The sequence below is a fragment of the Cryptotermes secundus genome, unplaced genomic scaffold (assembly GCF_002891405.2).
Source record: "Cryptotermes secundus unplaced genomic scaffold, Csec_1.0 scaffold1171, whole genome shotgun sequence".
NCBI lineage: Eukaryota > Metazoa > Arthropoda > Insecta > Blattodea > Kalotermitidae > Cryptotermes > Cryptotermes secundus.
In genome coordinates this window covers 211,620-223,811 of record NW_019743669.1, presented here as the reverse complement: position 1 = coordinate 223,811, position 12,192 = coordinate 211,620, and the positions used below count along the sequence as shown (strand labels likewise).

The 12,192-nt window shown below is 39.7% G+C and overlaps 1 protein-coding gene across 6 annotated transcripts in view; it reads right to left on the bottom strand.

The window, feature by feature from the left end:
- Positions 1-12,192, bottom strand: part of LOC111874242 (cleavage and polyadenylation specificity factor subunit 1) — a 150,656-nt gene that overhangs the window by 6,584 nt on the left and 131,880 nt on the right. For 2 of the 6 annotated variants that reach the window (XM_023869575.2, XM_023869574.2), the window contains exon 25: positions 10,716-10,923. In XM_023869575.2, coding sequence (XP_023725343.1) covers positions 10,725-10,923 — 199 coding nt within the window. In that variant the 3' untranslated portion in view covers positions 10,716-10,724. Of the gene's footprint in view, positions 1-6,245; positions 6,427-9,510; positions 10,924-12,192 lie in introns of those variants that run through there. The other 4 variants (XM_023869572.2, XM_023869577.2, XM_023869573.2 and 1 more) reach the window with 3 other exon arrangements.

The following is a 12,192-nucleotide window of genomic DNA, read 5'->3' as shown; positions in this document are numbered from 1 at the left end:
TCATATTATAAGGCAAGGTTATAAAACCACCTTTTAAGATCATTTTATTGAAAGTTTCATGTTCCTATCTCATATAATTTAAGAACAATGATGAATAAATCATTTTCGAGCAAAATTTAAATGGACGGCTGAATATATTACCGCTGGAGAGACACGGCAGCGGAATTTAAATGACTGCGCCAAAGGGTTAATACGTGAAGACTACTGAAGATAGAGTGAATACAATATTGTGTAAGGTTTGTAAAGCGTGTAAACCCATAACAGTGTTATACTTAATTGTAGCCAAGACTTGTAGGTTGTTAAATAAACCAATTAACAATCTGAACGGCGTTTTCAGTAGCAGAACACGTTACAGTATCATATTACCTTAGAAGTTCATCTGGGTGTGTTAGTCATGAAAACATTTCACACAAGAGCTCCACGTCACACGCGTCACACAATTACACAGTTTTTGACACACAACATGCCATTTCTGTGGTTTTGATTTCTTCACAGTTGGTGGAATCTTGCTTATAAATTTTCTTCTTCTTAGATGGGGCACTGTTTTGTCTGACGAATGTCAACCTGGTACTTTGTGTTTTATGGCATTAGCATATTTCATAGAGAGTCCCTCAATTACCTCAATTCTGATTGACAATTGAGCTTTTCCTTGTGTTATTCCTACATATTATCATTGCATTCAGAAGTTTTTTTGTCCCTTACAGTTTTGCATATTCTCCTGATGGATGTTTGTGCTATTCTCGATTCTGTCATTTAGCACAGAATCGAGAAAAGCACAAACATCCATTTTCAGTGTCTACTTCCGAATCTGACAAAACTTTGTTCTGATTCAGTTTGAAGTAAATATATTCTCCACTGGTCACGACACAACACAGCTGGCCACTTTGTTCCTTGCGGCTGGCCTTGGCTGACCAGACTGCATGACGCATATTTACAGGATAAAGGGGGATTACAGCAGTACCATTCATATAGTGAACTGTTTATTGTTTGCTACTTAGCAGTCATAACACACTTCTTAGAGTCAACATCACATCTCAAAGTTGTAGATTCTCCACATCTTCTTGTAGTTACAAATTCCAATGTAGAGTCAGCACTGGTCAGAATATGCCTCAAGAGAATAGACTTTTCATGCAGGACAGCACACAGTATCGATCTAACATATTTAGTTCATAAGAATTCCCCTAGGCAGAGGTAGATTTGTATGGTAACAAGTGCACCAAGTGTTGATAATGAAACTTTTTCAAAGAATTCAAATATATTACAACTCCTGCAGGAAGTTCAAAGTGGGACAGCGAATATACAAAATGATAGCCTGCAAATTTCCTCTTTAATTTCATATCAAAAGAATTACTTTATATGAAAAACAACGGTTCAAAATATGAGCTGAAATTTAGAGCTGCAATATGTGTGCCACGTAGGGACTCCGGTGACCTGTGACAGAAGCCGCTGGCATGCAACGTACAGACCCTGGCACTGAAGAGTTAAGCTACTTCTCAACGTAGTCACCATTCTAACTGAGGCACTTGTGATACTTTGGAATAAGTTTTTGTATGCCTGTGTCAAAGAAGTCTGCTACCTGTGAGCACAGCCATGTTCTGACACCTTCCATCAACTCCTCATTTTTGTTGAAGCACTGTGAACCCAACCAGTTCTTCGGGTAGGTAGACAGGTGGTAGTCACTTGGAGTGAGCTCAGGCTGTAAGGGCTGCCAAAGAACTCCCAGATGAAATGCTCCAGCAGTACTTGAATGCAAGCAGCTGTATGCAGATGCACACTGGCATGGAGGAGCACTACACTGGATGTCAGATTCCACACCTTTTGTTCAAAATGGCCCTAAAGAGTTTTTTTTTAGTGTTTTGCAATATATTTTTGATGCTACTGTGGTTCCTTGTTCCACGAATTCCATCATCAGCACTCCTTTCCTGTCCCAGAAAACAGTTGCCATCAACTTTCTCGCATACATTTGTTTAAACTATTTTGGCTTGAGTGGTGAATGTGTGTGCATCCACTGCTTTGACTGCTCTTTTACTTTCAACATTCACAAATGAAACCAAGGTTTCATCACCTGTTACTCACACAATGTGACTTAGAAATTCATTGCCATTCTTGTGGTATCACTAAAAAAAGTTAAAGCCAAAGCTACTCTCTGTATATTGTGAGCACCTGTGAGCATTTTCAGAAACCATCTTGTGCAAATTCACACAGAAGTTCTGAAACTGTGAAGTGGCATCTTTCACAGATTTTTTGGTCAACAGTTAGAACAAGTTTATCACTCACTCCAGATGGATGACTATTTCACGCTTCATCATGAACATTTGTTTGTCCATCTTTAAATATTCTACACCATCTTCTTAGAGTTCCGGCACTCATTACATTTTGGCAGTGAACCGCCGTGCATATTTCATAATGGGTTACTGCAGCACTCATGTTTTTAGCATGAAGAAAGGGGATAACAGCACAAATTTCGCATTGCAGTGGGATTATCAATTACAGCACACATAATTATTTACTCTGCAGAGAAAAAAATGAACACTAGGTANTAGGTTGTTAAATAAACCAATTAACAATCTGAACGGCGTTTTCAGTAGCAGAACACGTTACAGTATCATATTACCTTAGAAGTTCATCTGGGTGTGTTAGTCATGAAAACATTTCACACAAGAGCTCCACGTCACACGCGTCACACAATTACACAGTTTTTGACACACAACATGCCATTTCTGTGGTTTTGATTTCTTCACAGTTGGTGGAATCTTGCTTATAAATTTTCTTCTTCTTAGATGGGGCACTGTTTTGTCTGACGAATGTCAACCTGGTACTTTGTGTTTTATGGCATTAGCATATTTCATAGAGAGTCCCTCAATTACCTCAATTCTGATTGACAATTGAGCTTTTCCTTGTGTTATTCCTACATATTATCATTGCATTCAGAAGTTTTTTTGTCCCTTACAGTTTTGCATATTCTCCTGATGGATGTTTGTGCTATTCTCGATTCTGTCATTTAGCACAGAATCGAGAAAAGCACAAACATCCATTTTCAGTGTCTACTTCCGAATCTGACAAAACTTTGTTCTGATTCAGTTTGAAGTAAATATATTCTCCACTGGTCACGACACAACACAGCTGGCCACTTTGTTCCTTGCGGCTGGCCTTGGCTGACCAGACTGCATGACGCATATTTACAGGATAAAGGGGGATTACAGCAGTACCATTCATATAGTGAACTGTTTATTGTTTGCTACTTAGCAGTCATAACACACTTCTTAGAGTCAACATCACATCTCAAAGTTGTAGATTCTCCACATCTTCTTGTAGTTACAAATTCCAATGTAGAGTCAGCACTGGTCAGAATATGCCTCAAGAGAATAGACTTTTCATGCAGGACAGCACACAGTATCGATCTAACATATTTAGTTCATAAGAATTCCCCTAGGCAGAGGTAGATTTGTATGGTAACAAGTGCACCAAGTGTTGATAATGAAACTTTTTCAAAGAATTCAAATATATTACAACTCCTGCAGGAAGTTCAAAGTGGGACAGCGAATATACAAAATGATAGCCTGCAAATTTCCTCTTTAATTTCATATCAAAAGAATTACTTTATATGAAAAACAACGGTTCAAAATATGAGCTGAAATTTAGAGCTGCAATATGTGTGCCACGTAGGGACTCCGGTGACCTGTGACAGAAGCCGCTGGCATGCAACGTACAGACCCTGGCACTGAAGAGTTAAGCTACTTCTCAACGTAGTCACCATTCTAACTGAGGCACTTGTGATACTTTGGAATAAGTTTTTGTATGCCTGTGTCAAAGAAGTCTGCTACCTGTGAGCACAGCCATGTTCTGACACCTTCCATCAACTCCTCATTTTTGTTGAAGCACTGTGAACCCAACCAGTTCTTCGGGTAGGTAGACAGGTGGTAGTCACTTGGAGTGAGCTCAGGCTGTAAGGGCTGCCAAAGAACTCCCAGATGAAATGCTCCAGCAGTACTTGAATGCAAGCAGCTGTATGCAGATGCACACTGGCATGGAGGAGCACTACACTGGATGTCAGATTCCACACCTTTTGTTCAAAATGGCCCTAAAGAGTTTTTTTTTAGTGTTTTGCAATATATTTTTGATGCTACTGTGGTTCCTTGTTCCACGAATTCCATCATCAGCACTCCTTTCCTGTCCCAGAAAACAGTTGCCATCAACTTTCTCGCATACATTTGTTTAAACTATTTTGGCTTGAGTGGTGAATGTGTGTGCATCCACTGCTTTGACTGCTCTTTTACTTTCAACATTCACAAATGAAACCAAGGTTTCATCACCTGTTACTCACACAATGTGACTTAGAAATTCATTGCCATTCTTGTGGTATCACTAAAAAAAGTTAAAGCCAAAGCTACTCTCTGTATATTGTGAGCACCTGTGAGCATTTTCAGAAACCATCTTGTGCAAATTCACACAGAAGTTCTGAAACTGTGAAGTGGCATCTTTCACAGATTTTTTGGTCAACAGTTAGAACAAGTTTATCACTCACTCCAGATGGATGACTATTTCACGCTTCATCATGAACATTTGTTTGTCCATCTTTAAATATTCTACACCATCTTCTTAGAGTTCCGGCACTCATTACATTTTGGCAGTGAACCGCCGTGCATATTTCATAATGGGTTACTGCAGCACTCATGTTTTTAGCATGAAGAAAGGGGATAACAGCACAAATTTCGCATTGCAGTGGGATTATCAATTACAGCACACATAATTATTTACTCTGCAGAGAAAAAAATGAACACTAGGTAACCAGTTATGTGATGGTTTACAAAGCAATGAGTCATGTGATGCTACCTCACATGTGTGAGCTCCCTCCCAGTTCTACATTAATTGCCTAGATTACTTTCTGAATAGCTCTCGTACAACACAATGAGACATGTGGGTTATGTGGCCAAATCTGATTGCATGATGAACACTAATTCCATTAGTAGATGGACCTGGAAAGGGATGAAAACACTACTTTAACTCTTCTCAATCTTACAATTAAGAAAGATTTTATCCTCTTCATCTCATGTGGTTCAAGACTATAATACCAGAAATTTGGATCTGCACTGGTCAGGGACCTGATACAAGAGGAGGGAGGGTACCTCAAACTCAAAGACTACATCATGAGGAAAAGAAACACCTTTCAGCATCCAACCAAACCAGCTGGACATATGACATGACAAATACTAACTCCAGAAGCAAAATAAATTCAGTGTCATGTGGCCCAAACAAATGAAGAAACAAGTACAAAGATCAAATGTCTACAGTGCACACTTAGGTTGTACGTTAGTCCTTGCTTCAGGCTTTGCGGCACAAAATTTCATTTCTGAACACTGTCCAACACTATACTGGGTGAACTGGAATACACAAATGTAAGTAATAATACTAATGTCAATGTACTGACATTTACTGAATAACACTACCTGAGGGAGCTGCGATAGCTCGGTCGGTAGTGGTGAGCTACTGGCTGAATGGCTTATGAATGAAGGTTTGATTCTTGATAGGGGCAAGAGATTTTTCTCTTCTCTGAAATGCTGAAGTATCCAGACCAACTCTGGGGCCCACCTAGCTTCCTTCCAGTGGGTACAGGGGGCTCTTTCCCAAGAGACAAAGTGGATGGGGAAAGAAGCTGACAACTCACCTTCATTTTGTGCTAAGGTTAGAAATACTTGTATATGCACCTATACTTCTACTCCCCTGTATGTCTTCATGGCATGGTGCTTCATTAATTAAGTATAGTGGCAAAAGTATAATTACAAAGAATATCTTGATGAAATAATCAGGATAATGGGGCGTGGGTTTTATAAAAGGGTTGATGAAATAAGAAAGGATTTTCTGAAGTGTCTTTAGATAGTTCTGTCTCATTTTGTTGTTCTGTAATACAATGAAACAAGAAGAGCTGCTTTGAGAAAACCAGGAATATTTCAAGATTTCTGAAACCCTTAGCATAACATAATTACAAAAAAATTCCTCTTAGAAGTGGAATATCAAATTAACTTTATTTACCTGAAAACAGAAGACATATTATGGAACAGATAAATTCCAAAAGAGTGAAAAACAACATTTCATGACAGAGACCTTTACAAAGAGAAACAAAAATAAAACCCAAGAAATGGATATGAAATTTCTGAGAAGTCCTCAGGGAAAAACAAGATGGGATAGAATTAGAAATGAAATCTTTACAGAAGTTGAAATTTAAAATTTGTTAACACATTTAAAAGATACGAAGGGAAGTCAATAATTATCCGCAATGCAGTTGTATTTGTGTTTCTGTTGGCAGCACTGTCATTTTGCGCAGCATCGCCATGCGTGGATTCCTTGTCATTATTTCTGCACAGGTTTGATGTTGCTAGGTCAGTTCCATCGTCGCTGCCTTGCCGTTAATCATGGCTGCTCCGCTCTCTGTTTGCACCAAAGAAGAGTAACATTCAGTGATCCGGTTTTTGTGGTTGGAAGGTGTATCAGGGGCCGCAATCCATCAAAGACTTTCAGCACAATACGGGAACAATGTTTTGCCACAACGGAGTGTCTATGAATGGATTGAAAAATTCAAAAATGGTTGCACAAGTGTTACGCATGAGGAAGGAGACGGATGATCATCCACAGCCACAAATGAGGACAACACTGAGCATGCACGTGACATGGTTCTGTTAGACAGAAGAGTGACTAGTGATGAAGTAGCAGATAGTCTGCAAATTAGTCATGGTTCTGTCTATGAAATCATCCACAACAGATTTGGGTTTCATAAAGTCTGTGCAAGATGGGTCCCAAAACAACTCACAGTGTTGCATAAACAAACATGCTTGGACATCTGCCAACAACATTTGGATCGCTATGGTAACGAACGTGACATTTTCTTAGACAGAATCATCACTGGTGACGAAACATGGATCCATCATTGCAAGCCGGAGAGTAAACGGCAGAGTATGGAATGGAAACATCCACAATCGCCCAGCAAGAAAAAGTTCAAAAGCCAACCATCCGCAGGAAAACTGATGCTTACAGTTTTTTGGGACTCACAAGGCCCAGTACTGGAACATTATCAGGAGAGGGGCACAACAATAAACAGTGCTCGTTACAGCGAGATGCTTACTGACAGGCTAAAGCCTGCAATTCGAAGCAAACGCCGAGGACTACTGTTGAAAGGTGTTGTGTTGTTGCACGACAATGCCCGTCCACATACTGCTGCCCACACTGCTGAAACTCTCTGGAAACTCAAGTTTGATGTAATGGCTCATCCTCTGTTTAGTCCTGATCTCGCCCCTTCTGACTACCGCTTATTTGGTCCACTCAAAGAGGCATTAAGGGGCCATCAATTCACCTCAGACCAAGAAGTGAAGGAAGCGGTGCATGCGTGGCTTGCTGCTCAGCCGAAAACCTTCTTTTCTGAGGGCAGCAGGAAGCTTGTGCAATGATGGACCAAGTGTGTTGAAAAGCAAGGGGACTATGTTGAAAAATGATGTTAATGTAAGTTTTCTATTTGTATTGAAATAAAATTTATGGCTACATTGCAGATAATTATTGACTCGCCTACGTAGATAAATATGTTCGTAGCAATGAAAAATCAGTTTGTGGAGAGGCGACACTTGTAAAAGCAAAATCAAATACCTATCATTACTAATGTCTCATGCTTGTTCCTTTGAAAAATGTGTACTCAAGCATCACTGTTTATATTTCATACAATCCTCTTGGAATGTGCTGGACAGCCTTGAAAATTGTTCCCACACTCAACTCTGAGCTGCAGAGGTTCTAACCCGTGTTTGAACGAACCATCCCATTCTGCCATTATATTTCCCTAAAGAATTAGCACATTTTCTCTTGCCCTTGCAACACTGTCTGGATCACGCTTACATTTTTTTTTATTGCTAGTGGGATGGGACTAAGTCCCTTGTACTGCGGTCACTTCTGGCCTATTGTACAAGCTCCAGATGATAGGTGAGGGTGATTGTGGAGCAATTGGTAGAATGAAGATTGGCAGGGGAAACCAAAGTACTCGGAGAAAACCTGCCCCAGGGCCACTTTTTCCACCACATATCCCACCTGACCAGACCTGGGATCAAACCTGGGCCACTGCAGTGGGAAGCCAGCAACTAACTGAATGAGCTATGGCTCGACCCACGCTTACCTTTCTCTCTTACACAAGCCTGCCCAGTTCTTTGTGCTCTGTTGCCTGCATTATTTCCCCTTAAGTGGGCCAACTGTATCCGCAATGGAGTTCTTCTCAGTCTTTCGGTTACCTGTGATAAATGTTGCCATAATACAATGACTTCATATTTCTTTCTAATATATCTCCAAAAATTTCAATTTTTCCTCCAAGCAAAATGGCTTATGACTTTTCCTATCACAAACACTTTTGACTATAACTCGACTCTGCAGAGCATTAAACCAATGGGTTGCTTGGATCTTACTGTGAATGACCACCACAAATATCAATGATATTCAATCAAACAACGATGGCATCATAATGTATCTTCATACAATCATTCTTTCACTTGTGCACTGGTCTAGCCACACTTCCGTTTGAACTGGAATCACTGCAGAGCTCACAGAAGGCAGCATAAAAATTAAGCCTGAGCTAGAACAATGAGAGTGCATTCCCTACATTATGCATGAATTTATTTTTTTACAAAATCTTACTACCAGACAAGAAGTTTCAATCACACAAAATGGGTATTTTCATTATCCAAAGTTATGGTTTGGGATATATCTGCATATATGCACATTATCAACTGTGGGAGGCTGAACTATACTGTGGCATGTAGACCCATTGCCAAGTAACAGCTGTGTAGAAAGGCAACAGTACAATAGCTGTCACTAGGGAACAGCTTTGTGGACACATTTCCCTAGCAACAAGAGAACATGCAATAATGGAAGAGATGTTTTCTGTGCAGCCCATGCCAGGGCTATATAACGAGGACAGTTGAGAGTTGCAGTTGTGAGAAGTGAGAAGCTGGGAAAAGTTTGGGAGCCCAGAGACAGGGGAATGTCTGCCATTGTAAGCCGCTAGCAAGCAACAGCTAGTGAAGACTGGGAAGACTTTGTGTGCTGCAGTTACAATGACCTTTTAAGTGTGTAACCAGTGAGATTGTCACAGTTACTTGTAGTTACATTCTGTAAGTGTTCAATAAATCCAATTATCAATCCAAACCCTGTCTATAGACATCCTATCATGTGGTAATATTTTTGTTGTACAAAACATTCTGCTATTCTGGTTATCACTGTGTACACAGTTCAATGAAAACTATATTTTTGGGCTCCCTAACTTTCATCCTTTCATCATTAATCCTCATCAGACTTGTTGTGGATAGGAGGGACTAAGGAAAACAAATGAGGCAGTGGTCCTGTTCACATAAGCCCAGGCATTTTTTCCACTGAGAAAGAAATGTCAGAAGAATGGGCCCACATAATAAAGCCACAAGCTGTACAAAATATATTTATTTTATTACAAGAACACTGTTTTGGTTGGGTTCTGGAGGCCAGTCATGATGCAATCCATATCAGCCCTGAAGTCTGAATGCTGTTTGGGCATGACCCAGTGCAATGAGAAGCCTAAATTTCAGTCATTCTCCACAGACTTGCATTGTCTTCTACAGAAAAATAAAGCAGCACAAATTTATAACTGTTTGTTGTGGCTTGACACTTTTGCAACTGACTAGGAAAGCGTATAAGAGAAACGTTATCTAGGGAAAAACAAAAAAATATCCAAACTTAGAGAAGCAGCTTCTCACTGACAATCTCGAATGCAACAGGACCTGCCTTCAGAAGCCAGGATGTTTATGAATTTGAAAGATTACTGTCAGATTTGCAGTAAATTTCATAACATCAAAATCTGATTAGGTGAGATGAATGGCAACGCGCTTATAAGAACGATGTTCAGGAGCATTCTAGTTTGAATATGGCTTTACAAAACTCAAAGTTGTTACAGTCACATAAGTCATTATGTGCTTAAAATTAATTCATGTCTTTGTGTTTAAAATTAATTCTGATACTTCGATCACACAATGGGAAGAATCAGGAGGTAGGAGTGCCTACAAGACAAGACAAAACTCAGCTATTGCCAACTGTAGGATGATGGCTGTCTGAGCAGTTGAATATACCTCATATGCACTCCATTTCTGAAATAGACTCCTTTAATGGAGGGGAAGAGGCCAGGAATGTAATCAGACCACAACTGGAGGTTTTGGCCAAAATAAAACAGCAGAGACTAGCAGCCTCAAAGGAACCTTCAAGTAATAAATCATGAAAATGTGAAGTGCTGAACTGCCTCATGCAAGGGTCCAGTGGTGGCGTTTTGTGAACATGATGATGAATCTTCTGGTCCCATAACAGGAAGTCTGTTATTACCAGACAACTATTAACTGTTCAAGGCAGCGTTTGTAAGCACCTTGCTTTTCATATCTGCAGCATATCGCTTAAAGTTAATTAAGACACACAGTTAAGTCACTTCCATTCCAAAAGCAGGGTACCCAATTAATATTCAAGTATATGTTCCTCTCAAAATTCTATTTCCAATATTTCACTTGTAACATGAGCCCCTGAAATGAACTCTAGTGATCTGCACCAGCAAGTGGGACTGCTGGAGTGTTTCTTCACATACCTCCAGATCAGCAGACTGGTGCTTTGCTCTCCTCAGAGTGACAGGCAGAATACCAGAGATCATGATAGTAAGTTTATCTGTAAACCTCACATACCTAGCAATTCTAGAAATGTGCAGTGAGTCGCTCAATATCTGCAAGGTCATCTGCAATCTCATCCACTTTTGTGCCTATCTTCTTGGCCACTTCTTGTTTCTCAGATGTTGGGAGTCCCAGGAACAGCCAAACCAACTCTCCATCAATGATGCCACGTGCTGGGTTGCTCAGTAGCTTTGTTGCACTCTTGTATGTCCTGTGAAACCATCTGACCAATGCAACTTTATATCTTTATTTCCTGTCTACAACATAGTCACTCCATCATACTGGAAATTTAAGTTTCAATGTATCCAACACCCTATTCCCCCCTAAAATATAATTTAATATTACTCTAAAATATGCTACTACCATCCCAAGTAGACTCTCTCCATGTTTCCCAGTGATATACTTGTATTTCATGCATCTCTTATTTCACTTATCCCTTCTACATGTTCAGCCATATCAACTCTCAACCATGTAATCACCCAAATGACACTAGGTGAAGAATACTAATTGTGAATTCCCCTACAACATAATTTTCTCCATTTCTCTAAGTCCAAATATTCCCATCATAATCCTCCACCTCAGTTTCTCTCTTTGATGAGAAATCCTCTGGGGGGGATAATAAAATTCTATCTACCACCATGGAACATTGCCCTTCTTCAAAAGCTAACAGCTGACCAACTCCACCATTGGTCCCTATTCTGAGCAAAACGTGTTCAGTCCACATCCTTCCACTCTGTATCTGTAAGCTCCATTTCAATATTATCCTCTCATTTATGGTTAGATATTCCAAGAGATCGGTTCCCTTCAGATTCTTAAACAAAAATCTGTACACATTTCTGATCTCTCTCATCCATGTTCCATCCATTTCATCCCCCTTGATTTTATTATCCTAATAACGGTGAACAAAGATTACAAATTATAAAGTTCCTCGTTACGCAGTTTCCTTCAGTTACCTACCACTTCTCTTTTAGATCACAATATTTTCCTCAATACCATGTTCTCACACATCTCTCGATATGTTTTGTTTTCAGTATGAGAAAAAAGTTACACATCCACACATGAGAGTGCAGGTAAAATTTCAGTTTGGATATTTTAATCTTTACATATTTAGATAGCAGATGGCTAGACAGAAGATTCTTAACTGAATGGTAGCAAGCAATTCCTTAATTTAATGTGACCTTAACTCCTCCATGAATAAAATTTTGATGAGTTACTAGCATTCCAAAATATGTGAATTCTAACACATTTGGAATGATTTATTTCCTGTCAGATTTGAGGTTTTCTCGGCGGTGACTATGAAGAAAGCAGTTTTCTGGAATTTGTCACCATGTATATGTGCTGTTAACCGGGGTTTTGGAGGAACATATCGCCTCCATCTTCAGGGTAGAAGGAAAAATATAAGAAATCCGCATATGAAGAGACCGTGAGAACCAGTAGAAGCAGACTGGTGTTGGAAATATACACAGCTGTGTGAGAGCAGTGAAGGAAGGGG